The 26,822-nt window shown below is 30.8% G+C and overlaps 1 protein-coding gene across 1 annotated transcript in view; it reads right to left on the reverse strand.

The window, feature by feature from the left end:
* The window catches only part of LOC145326582 (sushi, von Willebrand factor type A, EGF and pentraxin domain-containing protein 1-like), a 139,881-nt gene that overhangs the window by 69,841 nt on the left and 43,218 nt on the right, over positions 1 to 26,822 (reverse strand). The window contains exons 8-17 of the mRNA XM_080169953.1: positions 26,252 to 26,309; positions 23,383 to 23,463; positions 23,106 to 23,166; positions 20,803 to 20,891; positions 11,837 to 11,899; positions 11,475 to 11,556; positions 5,027 to 5,075; positions 2,809 to 2,900; positions 1,218 to 1,301; positions 804 to 870 (exon numbers count right to left, since the gene is read on the reverse strand). Of these exons, the coding sequence (XP_080026079.1) occupies positions 804 to 870; positions 1,218 to 1,301; positions 2,809 to 2,900; positions 5,027 to 5,075; positions 11,475 to 11,556; positions 11,837 to 11,899; positions 20,803 to 20,891; positions 23,106 to 23,166; positions 23,383 to 23,463; positions 26,252 to 26,309 (726 nt within the window). The remainder of the gene's footprint in view (positions 1 to 803; positions 871 to 1,217; positions 1,302 to 2,808; positions 2,901 to 5,026; positions 5,076 to 11,474; positions 11,557 to 11,836; positions 11,900 to 20,802; positions 20,892 to 23,105; positions 23,167 to 23,382; positions 23,464 to 26,251; positions 26,310 to 26,822) is intronic.

Consider the following 26,822-nt stretch of genomic DNA (forward strand, 5'->3'; position numbering starts at 1 on the left):
ATTGTATTTCTGCTTTTAGATAAAGAATTACACAAAAAACGAATTTTATAAAAAAAATCCTTAAAATTTGATGCAGATTTCAAATCTCCCTCTAACATTAAAATTCCTTTCAACTTATATATCTTACTGATTATGTAACTTTTGTGACTTTATGTGCAGCATTTTTTCTGTTTGCTTAAAAAGAAAACAAAGACAAACACGTCCAATAGTAGCATAGTTGGGAGTGGTTAGTGAGGGGAAAGGGTCAAACAAATAAGGACAGGAGGGGAAGGGTGATTTGAAGGTTGAGACAGGGAAGGGAAGTGAAGAGTTGGAAGACTAAAGGAATAGTTATTTCTCGCATCGTATTATAAACGGCTTTTCGCGGATAAAGAATGTACATCTATAAGATTAAAACCAGTTTTTTAAGCCCCGAGGTGCCGAAGGCACAGCTAATTATTTCTAAAAATAAAAATTTCTTAACCCTCTAGATTAAGATACAGACAGACATAAACATTTATAGAACAGCTTCTAAATTAAAAAGAATGAATGTATAATTATACATGTTAAATTCAGATAACTTCCTGGATCTAGTGGTGGGAACCTTTTTCGTCTGCTAGTAAATTGCTTTCTGCTCTTTTGGAGCGACTTAGCTGTGTTAATATTTCCGACGCTATTGGCGGATATTCAAAGACCCAATTGAAAGTCGTCACAGGATCCCACCCCGTGAACGTGCAATTACTTAATCCCTGTCCCCTCTACTCTTTTATTAACCCTTGCCCCCCTCTATTCTTTTAATTTATTCTATAAAGTATGCACTTTACCTTGGAGCCAGGAGGCAGGCTGCCATTTCCATTGTAAATTTCAGGTATTATGCAGGGGGCCAAACATCTAAATAAACATAAAATATTTTTAGAATCGACAATTTTTTATTATCCTTGGATATGAGTAACAGGATGTCTGTTTATGTGTGTGTTAAGTAGTGAACCGCTATGGTTCTTCTTTACTGTGGTGCTTCTGATAAATCATCGGTCATTTAGCGGGGAAGGTACCATCACACTCTTTGGAGAAATCACCCCTTGAAAAAAATACTCCCCCCCCAAAAAAAAATTAAAACTTAAAAAAATTAACGTGGAGAGTCGACTTTACCCCCTCCCCCCTCTTCACACAAGTGCTGTTTATACTATTATAGATAAAAAAATTAGGTTTGAAGAAAAAAATAAGGAAAAAGTTCTTACTTTGGTGGAGGATGGCTCCATTTTCCATTAGCTTCACATCTTGTTCTGTTAGAGTTTCCCTCCACTATCATTCCTTCTATACATCTTAAATATAAGAAATATTAAGTTCATATGTATCATAGCAAACAAATCTAATAAAATATAAAATAATGAAATAACGTAAATAACAGTTACACTATAAAATTATAAATATTTATATTTGTAGACATTTTCAATAAATCACTAGATCTTGACACTTGTAAGACTCAATAAAATTTGGGCAATTTAATAATTTCGAAATCTTCGTCTGTATCACAAATCTTATTACTTGAATGAAATGATTTATTGAATTACGGAAAACTCTGTCTATGTATTATCAGAATAACAAGGATGACAACATCCATAAAAGCGAAGCACTGAAACTGTAGGACAAACGGACTTTAACACCTATATAGTGTCAGAACTGAATAATCAGAATATAAATGTATAAGAGTCGAAGCAAAATTGTAAGTAAATTTGTTGAAAAACTTATTGATACAGGATAATGTTTATGGACATACTTACATTTTCAGGACTTGATTATAGAGTTGCTTCGCTTATAACATTATACTTTGTTGTCCCAGGAATCAACTTATCAAAAAATCAAAAAAGATCAATCGGATGATTAGATCACATTTGTTGTAAAAAAAAAATCAACATGTTTAAAATGGACGTACGGAATTCTTGTAATGATTATAGAGTGGCTACGCTTTCTAAATCGTACCTAACTACTAAAGGAATCACCAGGCAAAGTTTGAAATCGATAGGACAATTCTAACATGCCTAAATTAACGAAAAAAGCTATCTCTCTGTGACGGACGTACAGACCGACCCTAATTATAGAAAAGCTTCGCTTTTAAAAATACCATTAGATCGATGTAATTGTACATACAAACTAAACTCATTTATATGTCTTTCTGTCAATAATTACAACTCTTTCTTTGCCAAATCCATTTATATTTTATATTAACATATGTCCAACAAATTATTTTGTTATGCCAAAGGTCATGTTGAACAAGAATAAAACCAATTAAATATAAAATAATCAGATGCTTATTAAAAAGAATTATAAATATAATTTTTATAAGCAGCCGAGTACCCTGCTATATGAATAGAGTATGTAATTTACAACAAATAGCAGGCAAATACATCTAATAGCTGCTTAATAAATTTCAAGCACATGTAGCTGTGTTTAGTGCCCCATGAAAATGGGGATAGATGTCACAGCTTTTGGCCTACCTATTTTATTGACTTCAAGGTAGAGGGAAAGAGAAAGGGAAGGGGAAAGAAATCTCCCAGAAAAGAGATTGGGTATTTCCTGACGTCAATAGAATAGGTAGGCCAAAGCAGTGACATCTAACCCCAGTTTGATAGGGCACTATAGAAAGCTACCAAGCACAGAAATTAGTAATAGGTAAAAATCAACTCTTTGAATACACAATTATTTCTGGAAAATTTAGGTTTTTAATATATAATATATTGGTCGTGCCTTTTCACCATTATTCTTATTATTAACCTTAAAAGTAATCTTTATATTGGATAGGTCAAAATTTCCTTGTGTTCTTTTGTATACCTGAACGTTATCTCTTCTCCCAGTGTGGTTCTAGATCCTTCCAGCCAGCCGTTAGGCAGGTGGCCGCCAGCTGGCAGTCCGCAGTTTATTTCCTTAACAATAACATTTGTACATAAGCGTTGCAGCCACAAAAAGCTAAGACCACTTTTGAAATGTAGAAACTTTAGTTTTTGTTAGTTTTATAATATGGTTATCATGTCACTGAATTTAAATTGTATTTTATTCATAGCTATTTATTTTTTATGCACCTTTTTTATTTATTTTGATATGTCCTCTTAATATAGGGTATAAAGTTTTTTTGCTTAATATTTCAATAACTACTAAACTAATTGAGTTCTCTCCTTTTGATGGTTATACAGAGGATTCTTAATTTAATTAAATCATATGTAATTGTACAATTTTAATCAAAATATTGTAATGAAATTGTTGACCTACTTAGTTGTATTTAACCTTACCTTATATTTTAAGAATAGATTTATTACCATAGACAGTTAATCAGAAACAATAATATTTCCAAAAAATTTCTAGTAGACTACCATATTGTTTAAATTCAGTCACATATAATTGCATTCCATAATATGAGCAATAGAATTTATCAGACAATCCCAAATTTTCCCAAGTAAAGCTTTTTCATAAGAAATTCAACAGTTTGTAGTTGGCTTTTTATTTGTATGAAAAAGGAAAATAACTACCCTGAAATACCAAATTTGTAGACTATGTAACCAATCAAATGGTCAGTTTGTTCAAAGACTGTGAACTTATTGGTCCAATTAATGGATTAATCATCTAGATTATGTATACATTATTGTAAGATTTAATTCTAAATATGCTGAATATTAGTCTATCCTTCTGCCAAAATTACTTCAATTGATAAAGAAAAATATGTTCATCAAAATAGTCAGGGAGGGAAGGGATTGAATGTAAATTTTACTGTTTTTTGGGGGTTAAGGATGATCTAGGGTTATTCTGTACATATTCTAGTGTCTCCACTTTTAATTTAAATTTACTTAATGCCTTAGTAATATACACCAAAAATAAAGAATTGACTTGTAAGTGTATTTTTAGTAGCGAAGCTACTCTATAATTCCCTTTGTCTGTCCGTCAGTCAGTCAGTCAGTCCGTAACGCTATGGGGGAAACGTGTTTTCTCGACTCCTATTCAACATAGACAGCTGAAATTTTTAGTGAATATTATCATGACATATGCCCATCTAATCTATACAATGTTTTGTCCATCTGTCTGTTATTAGGGTGCTAGATCGATTCTCAGATTTTCAAGTTTTTGTGATTTTTTCAACTCCTTTTCAAGATACAGGGCTGAAATTTTCAGGGAATAATTAATTTCATATTTTACATATTTTCCCCTAGTTTTATTAAGATTTGTTTATAAATTGGGGTGCTAGATCGATTCCTAGATTTTTAGGTTTTCATGGATATCTCGATTCCTATTCAGGATTGACGGCTGAAATTATCAGGGATTTAATATGCTCAGCTCATGTTCTACATATTTCTATCAAGTTCCATTAAGATGTGTCTATTAATTGCGGTGCTAGATCGATTCCTAGATTTTCAAGTTTTCATGATTATAAGGTTGCGTGATTTTAAAGGTTTAGTGATTTCCCTATTTTACCAAGATTAATGTTTATTGTAGGACACTGCTTTATAGTATTTTTTTCCCAATATCCATTCATATTTTTGAGCTTCACTACTTATGGATGTTGTCATATTTGTTTAAATAGAAGCAATCCATTAAATCTAATTCAAATTTTTGTTTCTTGTTAAGTTTCAAGCTGACCAGCAAATTTGATGAAGAGATTCATAAATGTTGCATTGAGTTTAGATTCTTTTAGCATTACCGACAGACTAGGTATGTTAAATAGTAGATTATCTTCAATAATAAGAACATAAAAACCATTAATCAGGTATCATTGCATATGTCGGATCAATTATTAATCTGAGGCATTAAGTTTTTGTTTTATGTGGATTAATAATACAGACAAACAGACTGTCAAGGTTGACTAGCAAATGAAGAGTAGCTTTGGACGTAGCTCAATCTGCCCTTCTTTTGATTCCTGTGACGTCATAAAAACGAGTGATTATCTGTCTCTTTATTTTTTGTTTTCTTTCCCCCTTCTCCTCTCATCTCCCTCATTTTTCTGAATCAAAAGTAGGACAGATTGGGCTGCGTCGTAGCTTTGCTATATTAAATAAGAACTCACCACACACTCCGGCATATTACCACTCCACTTCTTATCAGATTCACAAGTCCTAAAACAAATAATTAGAAATAGTAGTGTCATATTTACGGTCCAACACCTTAATGAAAAAAAAACAGGAATCCCCTATGATGAAACACAAAATTACCCATTCTGTATATTATAATTATTGGTTGAAACATTTGGAGACTTAATTTGATAAACAAACCAATCAAAATTAAATTAAAATCCCTAAAGTCCTCAAGTCAACGAATAAGAAAATGTTTTTATAAAATTTTGGGGACTAGCCCAATGTACCCTTCCTTCCTTTAAAAAAGTTATTTAATTACAACCCTTACCCTTTAAACACAGAAAAATAGAGATTGGGGCGGTTTGAATATAATTATATACATGACTTTGACTTGTATAGGGATGTCAGATAGACATCCGGTTACTATAACTACAAAGGAATTATATCGTCAAGTGGTAACAATTCTATAAATGATATGCTTATATTGGACGGAACGATCCTGGATGTTGGAAAATTTTAAAATCAAATCTAATGGCTGAACAAAAACTCTTTAACCCAAGAATGATATAAAACAGGGCTCGACAGCTGCGCGTCAGCCGCCTGTAAGACTCAGAGTAATCAACCTTTTACAATTTTAAAAAATCAGCTGGAAGTAAAAACACGACCCAAATATGGCAATCAGAGCCTCAAATTTGGGGTTTAAATTTGAGGCTTAGTAGCGGCTGCCGAGCCCTGGCATAATGTAAGTAGGATTAAAACTGAGACATACTCTTAATCCTTTAATTTTGTATAAAATAATTTGAAGACATAATATGTACACTACTTATTTTACATAGCATAAAAACATTTGAAATAAAAAGTTTTCTTTAATTTTTGACTTACTAAATTCGCCTTAATGTAGTTTTTAAAATTTCTTCTAATTCTGTTTAAAAACATAGCAAAGCTTCCCGGAAAAGAACAAAACTGAAGGCAAGCCATTTTAGAGATTAGTATCAAACACTGACATAGATATCATTATATACGTTTTTTAATTTATAAATTTTTGCTTTGCTTTTTGCGTTTAGTGTATTATTTACTTGATAAATATTGTAATTAGTTATCGTCATGATACAAATGCACAAAATGCACAACTTAATGTATTTCTAACCCATTGTGTATGTGGACGTATTGAATATTCAAATTAGGGCTTTAAATTACTGTCTATCCGTCCCATTTAAGCTCTTTTTGCTTCCACTTTCCATTAATTTAAACCATTTTCCTCTCATTTCTCAATACTTCGTTTGGACAGCAAAGTTTCTCTATAACTTTGTCCGTTCGTGTAACCCTTTTATATAAAGATATGCAAAGTTGGTTAGAATAGTCATTTCTTGCATCGTATTATTAACAGTTTTCCACAGATATAAAATGTAAAGTTATAAGATTTATACCAGTTTACGAAGGCACGGGCTTAAAAAACTGTTTTTTTTCTTATGATGGTACATTTTTATATTCGTAAAAACTGGATATAATACGATGCTAAACATATTTTTTTTGTATAGCTGAGAACCGGTTCTAATCCACCGGATATTCATCGGTTTCGAATGAGAACGAAAAAAAAATTAAAGTAGAGAGACAAAGGGAACTATAGGGAGTTTTTCTCGTATTCATTCGAATCCGGTGGATGGAAACCGGTTCTTATCCATACGAAAAAACTGTGTCTAGCATCGTATTATATCCAGCTTTCTACGAATATAAAAATGTACAATCAAAAGAATAAAATAAGTTTTTTTAGCCGGTGCCTTCGGCACCTCGGGGATAAAAAAACTGGTTTAAATCTTTTAATTGTACATTCTATATCGGCGGAAAGCCGTTTATAATACGATGCGAGAAATAACTATTAATTGATTGATGACTTTTATCAAGGGAGGGAGAGAACATGAGACTGTAAATAATTTGAAGAAGCTGAACTAAACTTTGGGGACTTTTAATAAATCTTGATTGGGTTATACAAATGAGCAGTGTCCAAACTTTTCCATCAATAATAGCAATTTAAAGAAGGGTAATTTTGTTATAGTAATTGTAAGTAAGCCTTAAGTAAGACGAAAAAAAGAGCTACATTGTATGGGAGAACAATATCGGGCTAGCAATTAGCGAGATCTAAGCTACAGGAAGACACGCAAACTGACAAACATCCTATTATTTTTATACAAGGATAAATAATAAACATCCTATGGATATTATTATCCTTATTCCCGAAGATTAATGTTATTTTCTTGTATAATAAAACTCTGCTGCCCGTCCTAAATGACATTCTTTAGATACTAAATTAGTTTTCTTTAAGCATATTATACACATTAGATTCTTTTACGCTTTATTTCTAACTAGTGGATACGCCCCTAGAGGCCTCTAAAGGCACCTAATTGGAGGTGGGAGTTAAATTAGATAACCAAATTTTTATTTTAGATTTAAAAAGAAAAGGTAAAACAAATTGGGGAAGGAGTTCTAGAGGCGATTTCTCTTGTAAGGGTGGTGGTACCCTCCTCCAAAATAGCTGTAAACCTTCCGAGGACCTGTGAAAAGCTACCCTTGTAAAGGACAACCATATCGGTTCAGTGGTTAGCGAGATCCTTTGGCGCAAACAGACAGACATCCTGTTACTTTATTATATGGATATAGAGAGTGGACAATGGACAATAAATTAATCTTCTCCTTATACTTTATAAACAAGAATCTGCCTTTTGTACTTTACACCAATATAACAGTATAGCAATTAAACATGTTTGGTTAAGTTGAAGTTTATTAAACTTGATTATATTTATCAAGCACAATTGTTAGGCTTCTAATAGGTTTTGGTTAATTTTTAAGTGGCTTTTCCCTACAGGTTTAGGAGATATTAATTAAATGAAGAAATTTTTTTCATATTAAAAAAAAAAAATTCTAGCCTTTTGGGGGTTACTAGGTGTTTCCCACATTTTTTGAATTGAAAGAAGAAAAGAAACTAGCTTAAAACCACCACATCACCAGTACCCTAAAGAGTAGAGCCCAATAGGTTCAGCGGTCACCAAGATCTTAAGCTTTAGACGGATAGACAGACGGAAGGTTAGACATCGTCCTACTTTGTATCAAAGATAAAACCTTGGACAATATTTCATTTTAAACAATTCTATAAAAGATAATATCTTGACTTAATTGAGTTGGGGAGTGTTGTCTTTTTTGTTATGCATATTTGAAACTAAAAGTTTATTAATTAAGTTGTCATGCATATTCTGTACTGCAGGTTTTCAGAGATAGGACTATGGAAGATAAATCTTCTTCCCATTTGGGGACTGCGGAGAGTGTCTTGTGTGACGTCAAATAATTACGTTTATTATTCATCTCTTTTTTGGAGTTTACTTTCCCTTCTTACTTTTTAGTCGTATTTCTATGACGTCAAAAATGACACTTTCCGCTGTCCAACCCGTTTGTCATTTATGAAAAAGGTGAAATTGAGTCTCTTAATTTTATCCAAAACTAACAATAACGTCAATTGTACAGTTGTAGAGTAGCTACGCTCCAATAAAAAGGGACAGGGCAATGCAAAAGCAATTTTGCAATATCCTCGTTTATAAAACTTTGCCCTTTGCCTTTTAAATATGTCGCATCAAATGCACCCATAAACTTTTTAAACTTTCTTATTTTAACATCTTAAAAATTACAAAAACAAGGATGACAACATCCATAAAAACGAAGTACTTTCATTTTCAGGATTTTATTATAGAGTGGCATCGCTTTTAATAGTTTCAAATGTACGTACAGTATACGTTACGAAAAATGACCGGTCTATAAAATGGTCTAGCCCCCCCATTTTAAAAACCGGTCATTTTTCGTAACGTATACTGTAGATACTTTCTGGTAAAGATTATAGAGTTGCTACGCTTTTAAAATTTTACATTACTCTTATAGGAATCATCATGCAAAGTTTGAAATCAATAGGACAATTCTTATATGCCTTAATTAACGAAAAGAGCTAAGCGTAACGGACGTACGGACCAACCTTAATTATAGAAAAGCTTCGCTTTTAAAAAAACAACCTTTTTTATGCAAAGCATCTGATCAATTCACTTTTCCATATTTTCTTATTTTTGTTTCTGCTCTCGACATAGAAAGACTATGGACATATGGAAAGAATATTTGTTGACAAATATTTCAGTATTGAGAGTCAAATGCTGTAATTAAGTCTAAAATACATTAAATATAAGCCATGGCTATTATATTAGGGTCAAGTAAGCGTAAAAACAGTATTGCATCATAATATAATTAGAAATATAACTTTAACCTTTCAACTCACTACTAAAACCAAACTGTATTGGTTTTTGAGCACCATATGGGGTATACCTATAGCCACTGAAAGGGCTTTAACCCTAACCCTAATTGGAATTATCACTACAGAGCTCATCTAAAGCCTTATTTAATATAAAACAAGCATAAAAGATGCGGGAAAACACTCGTTTTTGTGTAAGGTTTTTGAACCTCTTTTGTATCTAATATACTTCCTGTTATAATGTAAGTTTGTACGCTCATATTCAATATTGCTCACAAAGACAGACAAAAACATTCGGTAAACAAATTACAAGAAAAAAAAAACAAATTCAATTGAAGATTTAAATAACATCATTTATAACATTTATTTGCCTTTGCAATCTAAAAAGTATCAACAAAATTTTTTGTCCCAATTGGCAGTGGATAAAAAAGTGATCAAAACAATTTTATCCCATTACTGGGCAATCCTGGAAATGACACTGGAATGTTTTAAACATTGTAGGTATAGAAAGGATGAAAGGAGCATAATTCTTATTAAAATGTATTTAATCTAAAGAGATAAGACAAGGAATGATAAAACGATGTACATCCACAATGATGATACACACAATTACCCCTTCACTATATAAATATCAAAGCTTAAATCGCTAAAACACTCAACTTAATGACCCAACCAATCAAAATTCACTTAAGTCATCAAAGTTGTTAGGCCAACGAATAAGAAAACGTTATTATAAAACTTTTGGGATTAGTGTAATAAACAGCCTAAAGCCCCTTCTCTCTCTGAGAACTTACTTGAAGAGCAGAAAAGTCTTTTGCTTCAAATGGATAACGCACTTATCAGTAATAAAATTTCTATTATCAGATAAGGGTTCATTGAGAAAAAATTTCATAATGATGTTCCATATTGTTGGTAGTATCTACTTAGTAAAACCAATATTTAAGGGTCGGGTTATTGGTTTATCTTATCTCTCTCTATACATGATACACATTCTTTATTTCATACAAAACAGCGTTAAAATATTCCAACAGCTAATTAGTTTTCAGATAATTTTTTAATAGTATTCCAATTATTATCTGAAGTAAATTGTCCCAGAAATAAGCAGTATGATTTAGTTGTTCATTTCAGAGAAGCTTATTATTAATTTCAAAGGTCAATTTAAACAAAGCAAAATTCTTGCTACTCTAAAGATCTTCTTATTTGTAGATTTCTAGTTATTATTTTGAATGTATGAACATATTTACAAAAACAGTATACTTAGTCTATTTTATATACTCATGTAATAGATAGACATAGTTAGGTCTCCACATTCATTTTTTTTAATAAAAAAAAATATATGAATATAATTTTTTTAGAGGGAGTTCATTTTTTCTCAGGGGGCTCAGTCCAATGTGTGGTAGGGGAGGTTATTTTTTGGGTGTGGGGGATTTCGAAACACCCAAGAAAATAGCTGAAAACCATGGCATAGCCATATTGACACTAGTACATACTATAATCATACCTTATAGAGTTTCCCTTGATCATATAGCCATATTGACACTAGTACATACAATAATCATACCTTGTAGAGTTTCCCTTGATCATATAGCCATATTGACACTAGTACAAACTATAATCATACCTTGTAGAGTTTCCCTTGATCATATAGCCATAATGACACTAGTACATACTATAATCATACCTTGTAGAGTTTCCCTTGATCATATAGCCATAATGACACTAGTACATACTATAATCATACCTTGTAGAGTTTCCCTTGATCATATAGCCATAATGACACTAGTACATACTATAATCATACCTTGTAGAGTTTCCCTTGATCATATAGCCATAATGACACTAGTACATACTATAATCATACCTTGTAGAGTTTCCCTTGATCATATAGCCATATTGACACTAGTACAAACTATAATCATACCTTGTAGAGTTTCCCTTGATCATATAGCAATATTGACACTAGTACATACTATAATCAACCTTGTAGAGTTTCCCTTGATCATATAGCCATATTGACACTAGTACATAATATAATCATACCTTGTAGAGTTTCCCTTGATCATATAGCAATATTAACACTAGTTTAATACTATAATCATACCTTGTAGAGTTTCCCTTGATCATATAGCCATATTAACACTAGTTTAATACTATAATCATACCTTGTAGAGTTTCCCTTGATCATATAGCCATATTGACACTCGTACATCACCACTGATTTGTAAGATACGGTTGTAAACAATGCCTGCGCCAAAGGATAAAATTGATAAAAGTAATAAGATGTCTGTCTGTACTTCTGTTGTGCTGTAGCTGCTACTCTATAAAAGGACATGAAAGTTCGTCCGTGGCAAACCGAGGTCTTTTTCTGCCTATCATTGGTCATTTGTATTGTATGACGTCATTTTTTATAGATTCTACAAACTGCTTTAAGAGAAAATCTATTAATAAACATTTCATTTACTACATGTTTCACAAGAATTTCTATACTTTTCCAAAATTTGATTTAATTGTATTTTTATCCTTTCCTTTCCATTGATAGGGCTGCTAGGTATGCCACAGTCCACTGGTCTACACTCTGGTAGCTCATCTAGATAGATAGATAGATAGGTAGATATATAGATAGATAGATAGGGCTGCTAGGTATGCCACAGTCCACTGGTCTACACTCTGGTAGCTCATCTAGATAAATAAATAGATAGATAGATAGGGCTGCAAGGTATGCCACAGTCCACTGGTCTACACTCTGGTAGCTCATCTAGATAGATAAATAGATAGATACATAGATAGATAGATAGGGCAGCAAGGTATGCCACAGTCCACTGGTCTACACTCTGGTAGCTCATCTAGATAGATAAATAGATAGATACATAGATAGATAGATAGGGCAGCAAGGTATGCCACAGTCCACTGGTCTACACTCTGGTAGCTCATCTAGATAGATATATAGATAGATAAATAGATAGGGCTGCAAGGTATGCCACAGTCTACTGGTCAACACTCTGGTCGCTCATCTAGATAGATAGATAGAAAGATAGATAAATAGATAGATAGATAGATAGATAGGGCTGCAAGGTATGCCACAGTCCACTGGTCTACACTCTGGTAGCTCATTTAGATAGATAGATAGATATATCAATAGATAAATAGATAGATAGATAGATCAGGGATAAGGGATGGGAAACGTAAGAAAATATTATTCCAGGCCTATTTTCCAACTAGGCCTAAAAAACCAGTTATGGGAGGGTGCAGTTGTTAGAATTGACAACAATCAACTAGAATAATGAAATAGCTAAATAAGTCCAAAGAAGATAATAGAATAAAATTCAGGTAGCTAGCCTCAAGTAAAAATAGAACTTTTTTACCCAATATATAAATGGCGTTTGTTAAAATTACGTTTTGATGTTTTTTCTCCCAAAAATTTTTTATCTTTTACACTCTAGTTATTTGAATTTTTCAGAAAGCTATCATTGGGTTTGTCGCAGACAGATTTTAGGTTTTGTTATTTATTTATTAATGAGTAAACATTTTATTTGAAAATATCATTGCTAATTAAAATTGAAAATAAATAAATTAATAAATAAGCAATGGGTAACATCAAGTTCTATGGATACTATTATGTAATAATAGATTTGTACTGTGTACAAATTAGCTAATAGTACAAAAATTAAGGTTAATGTGTTTTATCAATTACGTATAAAATTTTTAGAATTTGAAATACAACACTTCTTTTATTAACTGCCAATTGAATATTCTTAGCTACGCACTTCCTAAAAAATAATCCCTCTATTTTTGTTTTTTATATATGGTATTTTTTTATGTAAAACTCTGAGCAGATTTAATAATTAAGCTAATGTGATCAAACACTATTTCTATTTTTTTTTTTAGAAGCAGACAGCTCATTATTTTTTCTAGAATTGTCTGCTTCTAAAATTGCCGCGGTTTTTAAATAGCTTGCTTCCAGTTGCCCATTGGTTGATACAAAACAAGCCGATCCTTATTGGTTGAGAGTGATAGCTATTTTGGAGCTGCCTCCAATGACTATATTTACTTAGGAAATGGTAAAAGTTGCAATATTGCTTGTGAATAGATAGATAGAGCTGCTAGGTATGCCATAGTCCACTGGTCTACACTCTGGCAGCTCATCTAGATTGATAGATTGATATCGATGACACTTTTGATATCACAAACTTTGTCTGAAAATCCTTACTAAGCATGGTGTAAGTTATACTTGTTTTGAACCAAGACATTCCCCCTAATCTAGCTAGTAAGATTGCGCATCTGACACTTCAGCACTAGGAAACATTTCAACATTTTTAGTTATGACTCAGTGTCGAACCGATACCCGAACCTATCACCTCCCCGACGATGTGTGGATGCGTTGTATTTTGAGCTACGGTCTATTTAGATATATAGGTGAAAAAATAGATAAGTATGTATATTTCATATTTAAGATCAAAATTAGATTTAATTGATGTATATAATTCTACTGAATTTGCTTGTTAATAAAATGTAATTTAAATATTTTGTACAAAAATTGGATACAGAGAGAAAATATTATTTACTTTCTTACAAAAATTTCATCAAAAATTCTCTCTCATGAGGGACAGTTAGGATTTTGGAGGTCTAGGTAAAATTTAAAACCAAGACGATTATGCCAAATGCGATAGAACGTGTGAATTGGATTGATTGCTATACTACATTCAACCGGCCCCAAACTGTTTTCTCATTTGTTGGCTTAAAAACTTTAAGTTGTTTTATTAAATCTAAATTGTGTCCAGTCTTTTCAACCAATGATTTTAATCTACACAAGGGGGAACTTTGTTCATAATTGGAGTTGAAAATCTATTTATTTTGCATTGTCTTAATTTTAAATATGATTCCCGTCGATAATAATCACAAAATTATAAGATATCAAGATTATATGACTATTTTCCATAAACTCTAAAACTGAATAGGTCTTTGATAATCCTAACTATAGGACAAAAGAAAATATATGACATTCTTTTGATGTATGTAATTTGCTTGTATTTTTACTAAGAATTATTTATTACAACAAGGAGTTGGTACCAACTTCCCAGAGAGTTGAAATTCATCTCTTAAATTTTTTCTAGGGGCAATTCCTCTTACTCCCTCCCTCAAAATAGTTTTAAACCTTCCCAGGACCCATGAAAAAGCTACACTGTAAAGGAGAACCAAAGAGAGATCATTCTGTATAAACAGACAGACATAGATCCTGTTACTTTTATATAAAGATAAAAGTGGAGTTTTAAAAGGGTCCAAATGAAAATAGTTGGATATCTTTAATACCCAACTGTACAAGCATATAATGTGGTTTTATAATTCTTTTTTACAAAAACTTAACAATAGATTTGCAATTTTGCAATTTTTAAGTTATTCCTTTGATATAAAAGGTATTTTTTTCATTAATTACACATTAATAATGAAGTTATCTATAATACAAAGTAGAACGATGTCTGTCTGTTTGTTTGTGTGTTAAATAAAATAGTGGGGTCGACTACCCCCCCCCAAAAAAAAAAATCCCCCCCTCAAAAATTTTTTTTTCTTTTTTATTTTAAATCTAAAATACGAAAAATTGGTTTGATCAAACCTCTTGGGGCAAAGCCCCTAGAGGCTAGGGGCGAAGCCGCTAGTAATATATAAACAGCTACATATTTCAATGAGAAGCGCAACAATAAAAAGCAAATTATTTTCATACTAAACATGCTGTTTTGAGTCTATTATGGTCTCGCAAACGATTGTTCTAAAATGTCAAGTTTTCATATATGTTTATTGGATGGAGGTGTTTATTTTCTTTATTTTCATATTTCTTAATAATATTTAATTGATAATTATGATAATTTATTTATAATTATATATATCAAGGAAAAGATAGAAATGTTTGAGACTTAAAAAGGAAACAAATTCTGATAGATTGCTCATAAAACTTTCGCCTTTAGGTTGCCATTACAGATAACCACAAAAGAAGGTGTATCAACTATTTTTTTTATAGCTAGCCGGTTCTTTTAGTAAGTAGTAGATGTAAAATTTTTCATAGAATTCAGATATGCAATCGGTTTTTTTGTAGACCTCTTATTTTTTAAGTAATTTAAGTTTAAAAAAAAAAAAATTAAGTCGATTTTAAGGTACTAAAATGCAACAAAAAAAAGAAAGAAAATGGTCATTATGAACAAAAATAGTAAGATCTTTAATTTGACACCTTACTTTTTCAATTCTGTCAGGTAATTATTGAAAAAATCGATTTTTTTAAACCCACGAGAATAAAAACTTTGAACTTAATTTTATTATTTCACAAATAAAAAAATATGGGTTCATATATACCATTAGAATCAGAAAAATATTACGAATCCATTGTAAGCAAAATTGAAAAAAAAAGTTTACAATATAGTATATAAACTACAATAAAAGGAATTATATGAAAATATCATATTATGTTGTACAGGCAACGTCTTAATTCTTCAATTGAGTATAAAAATGGGAAGGGGGTAAAGAGGGGGTAAAGAGGGGGTAAAAAAGGGAAGACAATAGTGTTGTCTGAACAAAAAAAATAATTGGCCATTTCTGTAATTTTTTAATTTTTTAATTTTTTTCAATTTTGCTTACAATGGATTCGTAATATTTTTCTGATTCTAATGGTATATATGAACCCATGTTTTTTATGTCTGTTTGAGAAAATATTTAGGTCTAAAGTTTTTATTATACCGAGGTTAAAAAAATAGATTTTTTCAATAATTACTCAACAGAATTTTAAAAGTAAGGTGTCAAATTAAAGATCTTACTATTTTTGTTCTTACTGACCATTTTCTTCTTTTATTTTGTTGCGTTTTAGTACCTTAAAACCGACTTAATTATTTTTTTTAAAAACTTAAATTACTTAAAAAATAAGAGGTCTACAAAAAAACCGATTGCATATTTGAATTCTATGAAAAATTTTACATCTACTACTTACTAAAAGAACCGGCTAGCTATAAAAAAAAAAGTTGATACAACTTCTTTAAAAACTATCCTTTTATAGATCCTCAAAAAGCCCAAAATATATTCTACATGATTTATAAAAAGACGTAATAAACTGCCATATCTATAATACAAAGTAGAACGATGTCTGTCTGTTTGTTTGTCTGTCTGTTTGTTTGTAGCGAAGGATCTCGCTAACCGCTGAACCGATCGGGTTCTCCTTTACAGGGTAGCTTCTCATAGGTCCCGGGAAGGTTTATAACTATTTTCTTGGGGGTGGGACACCCCTAACCCCCCCAAAAAATGAAAAATACCCCCCCCCCCACAAAATTTTATTTCTTTTTAAATCTAAAATTAAAATAGTGGGTTCGACTACCCCCCCCCCCTTAAAAAATCTCCCCCCCAAATTTTTTTTTTACGAAGCCGCTAGTAAAACATAATGCAGCTTTATGTAGTACATTTTTGTGTGATTTAATTTATTAAAAAAATTGTTGAATGTTTATCCATTTCTAGATATAATTTACACTAGACTAAATAAGATGGAAAGAATTTTAATGTTAGAGGTAGATTTAAAATCTGCATCAAATTTTAAGGATTTGGAGAGCTTAAGTGTCGTACATCATTCAACCAATCAGAGCACAGGTAGTTTTCAATCCACCTATCACGGATGTCAAAATTAATTAACTTAAATTGTATTTGCGCTTTCAAATAAAGAACTATACAAAAAACGAATTTTATAAAAAATCCTTAAAATTTGATGTAGATTTTAAATCTACCTCTAACCTTAAAATTCTTTCCATCTTATATAGTCTAATGTACACATTCTAGGGATCTAGGAAAAAAACCACAAACTTTACATTGAAATTAACCTTTGAACACTGCAAGCATCAACCAATCCAAACTTTATAAAAGACCTATTAGTTTTTAAGCTAAGAATTGAGAAAATGTGTTTATAAATATTGGACACTATCATGATTTAGAGTTCAATATCTCCTCCCTCCCTGACACAAATATAGATTCCAAGAATTTGTATAATTATTTCTTGGAAGTAGTAACACTGAATTATTAATTATTATAATAATTACTTAATTTCTATTAGATAACAGAAATATTGTACAGTTACTGGTTGAAGGGGAGGGTCGTGGCATTTCATGAGAAATACAAATTAGCACCAATCCACGTGTCTCTTACTAAAACAAACCGCAGAAATTATTTAAATTTTTACCGACATGTATGATTAGAGGCGCAACTGCTTTTTAATAGAAGTTGTCTTTAATTAGTCTTTTTTTAGATTTCACTATTTTTTAACAATTTTTTAGTGGCACTTCATATAAAAATTAATGTCCTAAATTAAAATTCGAAGATGTTATTTCCTTGCATGCATTACGTGCAATTTTGAAGGAAAATTTATTCAAATATTCTCAACTAAATATTCTAAACTGCAATTGTGGTGTACTCAATTATTCCTTTCAGAACATGGGCGTGCACTTGAATAAATTGAGGAGGGTAATACATGAAAACATGTTAAGCTGTACCTGTATCAAGCTTTTTTTTTAAGGAAAGTAAAATGAGAAGTTAAAAATGTTTGATAGGGTAATCTAATGATATTTTAATAATTTGAGGGGGGTAAAATGAAGGGTTTCAAATTTTTGGGGAGTCAAACACCCCTTTACTCCCACACTTGGACGTTTATGCCCCTCTTAAAATCCTAAACACACCCCAGCCTTTAAATATTAGAATTTGAAAAGTTGGTTTATTATACATGGGAGGAAGTGCATGAATTTAGGAATGTAGGTAGCAAAACTCAATCAAATATTACTAAGATGCTCTATACAGATTTTGAATATTTTGTATCATACATTTAAGATTTTAAAGTTTTTAGTAGCATACTTACTCTATAAGTGTTTGTGTCTGTTTTTCTGTCTACTTATCGGTAATGATAGGGTAGTTTGAACTTTAGTGTTGTCTTACGGAGTTGATTTTTAAAAGCGAAGCTTTTCTATAATTAGGGTCGGTCCGTCCGTACGTCCTTCCGTCCGTAACGGATAGCTTTTTTCGTTAATTTAGGCATGTAAGAATTTCAACTTTGCGTGGTGATTCCTTTAGTAGTTAGGTACGATTTAAAAAGCATATCAACTCTACTCATTACCAGAATATCCGTACGTCCATTTTAAACATGTCGATTTTTTTACTTTTTTAACAACAAATTTTAATGTGATCTAATCATCCGATTGATCTGATTTTTGATATAGTAATTCCTGGGACAACAAAGTATAATGTTATAAGCGAAGCAACTCTATAAACAAGTTCTAAAAATGTAAGTATGTCCATAAACATTATCCTGTATCCAGCAGTTTTTCAACAAATTTACTTACAATTTTGGTTCGACTCTTATACATTTATATTCTGATTATTCAGTTCTGACAATATACAAATGTTAATGTCCGTTTTTCCTACTGTTTCAGTGCTTCGCTTTTATGGATGTTGTCATCCTTGTTATATGGTTATGAGCTCTATAAGTATCCGCTTTTCTCCCCTATCCCCTTCCCTCTTACTGGATAAACGTATATTATAAGGGTGTGCAAAAAAATTGCAGACATTTTTAAAATTGAAATTGCGCGGCTTGTGTTAATAGTAGAAAATTCTTATGCATATCGTTAGAACGGTTATGAACTCTAGTTTTTGGAAATATAAGAACGAATCCTGTGCTACGTATAGTTAGGGAGCTACGTGGTGAAATGCTCCTATTGCCTTAAAAATTGAATTGCTTGTAAACCAGAAAAAGTCTGTGTTGATTAAGCGGTGCCACCTCCCTCCAATTCTGGGACAAGAACCAAAATGTTGAAGTAAATATTTAGAAAACTTAACCCTCTGTTCTTTTTGGGCATCATTTATTTTTTGTATTCTATATTTGTGGTATGGTTTAGGCTTTGATGATTTTAGAATATTTCTAGCAGTAGAAACACAAACACCTGTAGTGGCAGCAACTTTTCTTAATCCAGGTGTTTTTTTATTCAATAACATTTTTTTCACTCTTTTCTGTACACTCTCTGGTGTTTTCTTCCACCCATTAAATCCTCTATGCTTTAACGACGAACCTGTTTCTTGGCATTTAGTGTAATTTCTCACCAGGAATGAAGATCTTGTTTGTCTTGTAAGATTATTCCATACCTGGGATGCAGATCCACTTTTCAAAAATTGTCTAACCTCTCTTATGCTTGCTCCAGGGTACTTATTCATAAAAGTTTCAATCTCAACTTTTATTTGATACCTTGTTGAAGGGTCCATTGTAAAAGAACGATTTCAGTACAAATATTCGTAGATTTTTTCATATTCAATTAGAAGATTTGTATGACAAATAAATACAAATATTTAAAAAGCTTTAAAAATAGGTTTATTTTTTTCTCAATATTTTTTTAATTTTCTGGTTTACTCGCAATTCAAGTTTTAAGGCAATAGGAACATTTCACCACGTAGCTCCCTAAATATACGTAGCACAGGATTCGTTCTTATATTTCCAAAAACTAGAGTTCATAGCGGTTCTAACGATATGCATAAGAATTTTCTACTATTAACACAAGCCGCGCAATTTCAATTTTAAAAATGTTCGCATTTTTTTGCACACCCATTACATCCATTACTATTTTGTTGTTTTGTTGTCCTATTTTATATTCTAAATTTCTAAAAATTTAAAAAGAGGAGAGGCCAAAGAAAACTAAATAAAAATATCTCTCATTCTCTCTATAAATATACTTAGTATTTATTAATTGTATGAAATAATATAAGTTAAATATATGTACATTTTGAACAGTTCCATTGGTATTATAAATTTGGTTATATTCATGTATATATAAATATAGGCAAAGTCTTAGGATAATCCTTTGAAGAAGATAAATTGCTTTACTTTAAATAAAAACAACAAAATAACTTTCCATAACTTAATAGTTTTAAAAAATGAATATATTTTACACTATTTGAAAACCATCTCTACAAGTTAAATGTATTACAACTAGTCCTTTTCTTCTTTTAATGTTTTTACTCTTTTTATAAATGAGATGCTACATTATAAATGTTCGTGTCCTTCTGTCTGTAATCTGCTCTCAATTCAGTTCTCCTTACTCCCCCCTCTCTCTCTTTCTAGCTATATCTCCCCCCCCCCCTTGCTAAAACTCCCCCTCTCTCTCTTTTTATATTTTTCAAAACCTCTTTGAATTATGAAGTAAATTAATATTTATCAATAAAAGAATAGAAAATACAGGAAAATAAAGGGATAAGATAATGACCGATAAATTAATGTACATCCCCAATGATAACACTCAAAATCACCCCTTTAGTAATTTTAAAGTGGTTTAAACATTTGAACACTCAACTCAATGATACAAACAATCAAAATTAATTAAAATATCAAAATTTGTTAAGCCAACGAATAAGAAAACGTTATTAACTTTGGGGACTAGTGTAATCAACAGCCCATTGTCCCTTCTCTCTGAGAAAATATAACATCCAAATGAAACTTACTTGGTGTCCATGTTCCATCGCTCTGACATATCCTTGTTCCTCTCCCCTCCAGCATAAACCCAGGGTCACAGCTATACTGTACCTGGCACCTAGATAGATAGATAGATAGATAGATATATAGATAGATAGATAGATAGATAGATAGATAGATAGATAGATAGATAGATAGATAGATAGATAGATAGATAGATAGATAGATAGATAGATAGATAGATAGATAGATAGATAGATATATAGATAGATAGATATATAGATAGATAGATAGATAGATAGATAGATAGATAGATAGATAGATAGATAGATAGATAGATAGATAGATAGATAGATAGATAGATAGATAGATAGATAGATAGATAGATAGATAGATAGATAGATAGATAGATAGATAGATAGATAGATAGATAGATAGATAGATAGATAGATAGATAGATAGATAGATAGATAGATAGATAGATAGATAGATAGATAGATAGATAGATAGATAGATAGATAGATAGATAGATAGATAGATAGATAGATAGATAGATAGATAGATAGATAGATAGATAGATAGATAGATAGATAGATAGATAGATAGATAGATAGATAGATAGATAGATAGATAGATAGATAGATAGATAGATAGATAGATAGATAGATAGATAGATAGATAGATAGATAGATAGATAGATAGATAGATAGATAGATAGATAGATAGATAGATAGATAGATAGATAGATAGATAGATAGATAGATAGATAGATAGATAGATAGATAGATAGATAGATAGATAGATAGATAGATAGATAGATAGATAGATAGATAGATAGATAGATAGATAGATAGATAGATAGATAGATAGATAGATAGATAGATAGATAGATAGATAGATAGATAGATAGATAGATAGATAGATAGATAGATAGATAGATAGATAGATAGATAGATAGATAGATAGATAGATAGATAGATAGATAGATAGATAGATAGATAGATAGATAGATAGATAGATAGATAGATAGATAGATAGATAGATAGATAGATAGATAGATAGATAGATAGATAGATAGATAGATAGATAGATAGATAGATAGATAGATAGATAGATAGATAGATAGATAGATAGATAGATAGATAGATAGATAGATAGATAGATAGATAGATAGATAGATAGATAGATAGATAGATAGATAGATAGATAGATAGATAGATAGATAGATAGATAGATAGATAGATAGATAGATAGATAGATAGATAGATAGATAGATAGATAGATAGATAGATAGATAGATAGATAGATAGATAGATAGATAGATAGATAGATAGATAGATAGATAGATAGATAGATAGATAGATAGATAGATAGATAGATAGATAGATAGATAGATAGATAGATAGATAGATAGATAGATAGATAGATAGATAGATAGATAGATAGATAGATAGATAGATAGATAGATAGATAGATAGATAGATAGATAGATAGATAGATAGATAGATAGATAGATAGATAGATAGTTACTAGACTTTGGTAAGGGTTATTAGAATATGAAAAGGATTACAAAGGATTCCAGAGACAATGAATAGTAATACCAGGGATTACGCAATGCAAGATAAATTAATTTCCCTCAATAATTTATTTACTAATGGCTATACTACAATAATATATTGTACACCGTGGCTATACTACAATAATATATTGTACACCGAAACATAATGCATTTTCAATTGATTATTTTTTTTCTCTTAGACAAGTTTCAATTCTAATTACCAAATTTTCTTCAATTAAATTTAAGAGAAATTCTTTCAAATGCGCGATAACAACAAACCGAAAGACAAAAAATGAATTCCTGCTGGACTGTCTATATGCTTCATGTAAGACTGGTTTATCCTCCATTTATCTATACCTAAATCCCAGTGTAATGGTAAGTCCATATTTAAGTATTTCCTTTTATTCTTTTGTACAATAAACAGTTTTATTCATATTCATACAGTTTTCAGGATAAAGAAAAAGACAAGGACGATAATGTACCTACCTTTGCATATAAAGGTAAAAATTGGTTTTATGTTTTTTGATGTTTTATAGCATTTCAGCTATTTTATTACTCAATGAGAAGACTTAACACAGTATTAAAACCGTAGTAGTTGATATATAAGGAAAAAATGTAGAAAAATGGGAGTGAAAAAAAGAAAAAAATGTAAGGTGAACACCTATCTTTTAACAAAAAGTTGAGCATTACATGTTACATATTAAAGGGATACTGACAGACAAACAGTTGTGACGTGTAGAGTAGCTTCAAAGATTTTCTTCAATTGGTTCTAACCTAAAAGCAGTACAGTCACCGATAGGTTTGCCATGTAAGATTCGTTCTGCAGGTCCACATTCTAAAATGTAAGTCATAAATTAAAATTAAACAACAATATTCGATTTCTATTTATCTGTACACCAAAACGGGTTAAATTTGCCACTAAAATTTGCTAGGCCAAAGTTATTTTACTCAAATTTAAAGCACAGATTTTTCGAAAACACAGATTTTTCGAATAACATACATTCAAAATTATCAATTCATAATAGTAATAATATGATGATGCGCAAATTACCTATAGGTTCACAAGTAAGGTCAGGTCCATACCACTGAGCTGTTCCATTCATGAAGAAACATTTTGCATGATCAAATCCACTCCTGCTCAATTTTAAAAGAAATATTGAAAAAAAATCAGACGGGAATAATATGGAGCTCCCGAAGTCTAAGTTAGAGCAATTTATTGATAAATTTTTAATCCATTTATTTACATGTTACAAATTTTTGTTATTTTTTTTTTTTTTTTAATTCAGGAGAAATAATTCATAGTTTCAGTGTATGCCAATTATAGTAGATTAGAGAGAATGCTTTGGTCCAACAGCATCTTTGGTCCTGGAAAAGGTAATTGTTACCAAACCATCCTCATAGGTATTGATCAGAGGTAGGTTAAATACACCTCCCTCATAAGTAAGTATATTTATCATTTTAAGTTTCTTTAAATCATTACAAATTGAATTACATATTAAAATTACAACTTACGTAATATATACTATAAGTTTTAATTTCAGTCGGTATTCTGTACTGTGAATGTATTTATTCTTTTCAGGAATAAATGGATGCTTTCATTCATACGTTTGCCAGTTTGATTAAAATCCTTAGTCACAATATAAAAATAGGTGTATTTTGTCATTAAATCTGTGGATTTGACAGCCTAATTGATCTTTTTGGGTGTGAAAATGAAAATAAAGCTGTGTTAATAACATCGGTATATGTGTAATTTTTACAGTGGGTAAATAAATATTGCCAAAAATACAAGAAGAAAACAAATTAAAAAAACTAAACAGTCAAAACAGTGGCAGCCAACCCCCTTGGAAGGCAACACATAAAACAATCATCAGAAAGTGACACTATTCTTTTAGTATGGTGGATAAGTTCTGACTTATACACAAAAGCTTTCTACCCTTATAAAGTTAGAAAGAAGAAAAAGCTAGAAGGTGAAGTTGGAGTTATTTGAAATAACTTGAATAAATAAACAATTTATTATTGGACGTTTTTCTAAATGCTTTATTTTTATGGCATAAGCCAAGGCTCTCATAAAAATTAACACCATTTCCTGCAATCCTCCTGCGAGAAATTGAAGAACAAATCTTACTTTTTAATATTTTTTCTACACCTTAGTTCCTGAATTACCTACTCCTTGTTTCTTGAAGAAAAAAAAACTTTTGAAAGGAAAAGTTTTTATCTAAATGAAATTAGCACCCTAGGGCAAAAGGGGACACGTAGGATGTGCTAACAAAAACACACAGATTTATGCTTAGCAAGATTTTAGAAAAAGGCAAGGTTCTCCAAACCCCGAAAAAATAAATTTATATTTTGATAATAGTTAATTTTAAAATGACTATTAATTCATGAAGAGGAACATAACCATTATTTTTTCCTGGTTTTTATTAACTTTTTAAAACGGCTTCCAAGATATCTAAGATGAAACACAGATGCTTAAATTAGAAAAAAATCAACTATCCCCTTACATATAAAGTTTAATATTGTGTCTATTCAATTACAAGAGAAAGAATCAGTTACTCTTATAGATTGTGTAAATATGCACTAAAATTTACATTTTGTTTTATAAAACCTTCCCCAAATACTAACTATTCAGAAATAATGAATACTTAAAGATTAATAAATTTCATAATAGAAAAGTTACTGATTTATATTCCGAAGGCATGTCTCTACCTCCCTGATTAAATAGGTAAGATAGTAAAGAATCAGATCAACTGAAAATTTATTGCCTATTTCTTCCCTAATTTCCGAAGTTGTACAGCAAATAATCCAAATTTTGCAAAACCTAATTTCAGCTACTCTGGTCAAAGGGAAAAGCGATAAAATGTATAAACGATTTATACATTATAAATTTAAAAGTTTAATTTTTTTGGGGAAGTTTAAAGCTTTTTAAGCTAATAGTAAATATTGAGATAGGATGAGGAAATTATGTACACAATCGGAAACTCAAATTCAGCTGACCAAGAATCAAGCTCATACTTTTCATATCAAAATGGCTAGGTGTTTCAACATTTGGCCAAAATAAAAGAAACAAAGAAATTGCTATTCAAATTTTACAAACATGTTATTATCAATTAGTCGAAACAAACATTAGAGATTCATATGTAAGACGTCTGTCTGTGTGTGTCATTCTGTGTGTCTGTCTGTCTTTACCGAAAATCTTGCTAACCGCTGAAACAATATGATTCCTCTTAAGTAGCATAGGTCCAAGGAAGGTTCATAACTATTATAACCCTACTAAGAAGAATCTCCCATAGAAAAATGACCCCTCCCAAACTTTTTCTTTTTAAAACTGAAAATAAAAATGGACAGTCTCCAAATACCTCTCACCTCAAGCGACCCTTGAGACCTCTAGGGGCATATTTGGTTTTATAGTATACAAATAGTAATATAAGAGAGGACATGGTTTTTAAATAGCTTTAAAAGAAAGGTCGGAAATAGTCCCTTTCGTGGCAAAGGGCGATTCGTCGTATTTTTAAAATGGCTTTTTATAGGTTATTTTAGGCAGGGGCTAGAAATAGGAGAAAACCTACTGTGAAAAATACAAAGAATCGCCCCTTAAGGTGCGTTGCCACGAAAGGGACTATACCCGAAAGGTCTAAAAAAATTGGTCTGAAATAGACAATTCAATTTGAAAATATCTAAAACTATACCTATGGTTTCTTTAATTTTAAAAGAAACAAAAAACCTTTCTTAAACATATATAAAGCACTTTTTAGAAGAACCAAATCGGTTTAGCAGCTAGCAAGATCTTTAATACAGACAACTAACAGGTAGGTTAGTTTAGGTTAAGTGTCCACCTCGACGTTTGTCCATTCTGACGTTTGTCACTCCTGCTTTTGTCCTGGAACATATGAATCCTAATGTCAAATGTTCTAAGAATAAATTCCTTTTAAATCCTGGTTGACAGTGATAGGAAAGTTCAGTGTCCAAATCAAAAAATGTCTAAAAATAAAAATTTATTAGATATATCTATCTATCTAAATATATTGTTCTTGTATCTATCTATCTAGGTGATAGGAAAGTTCAGTGTCCAAATAAAAAAATGTCTGAAAATAAAATATGTCTTTAACTAACGATTAATTTACTCTATCTATGTATCAATCTATCTAAATATCTACCAATTAATTTAACTATCTAAATATTTAATCTCCAAGAGAAGAAACAGTGTAAAAATAAAAAAATGTCATAAAATTTTAATGGGCATCTATATCTCTAATAATTATCTATCTATCTATTTACTATTTCAGTTTATCTTTATCCTAAAAAAATAATACTATCCTGTAAAAATTAAATCATTCATCTGTTTATCTATAAACTTCAATTCTTAATAAGAACTGGTAGACAAAGGAACGGCATATTAAAGACCTGTCTGTTAAAGCCTTTCTTTCTTAGAGGTGGCAATTTTTTTTCTCACTTGCATCCCAATAAAAAAATTAAAGAATAGATATGTGCCAT

Source organism: Acartia tonsa, chromosome 8 (assembly GCF_053477335.1).
Source record: "Acartia tonsa isolate MP-2025a chromosome 8, ASM5347733v1, whole genome shotgun sequence".
Lineage (NCBI taxonomy): Eukaryota > Metazoa > Arthropoda > Copepoda > Calanoida > Acartiidae > Acartia > Acartia tonsa.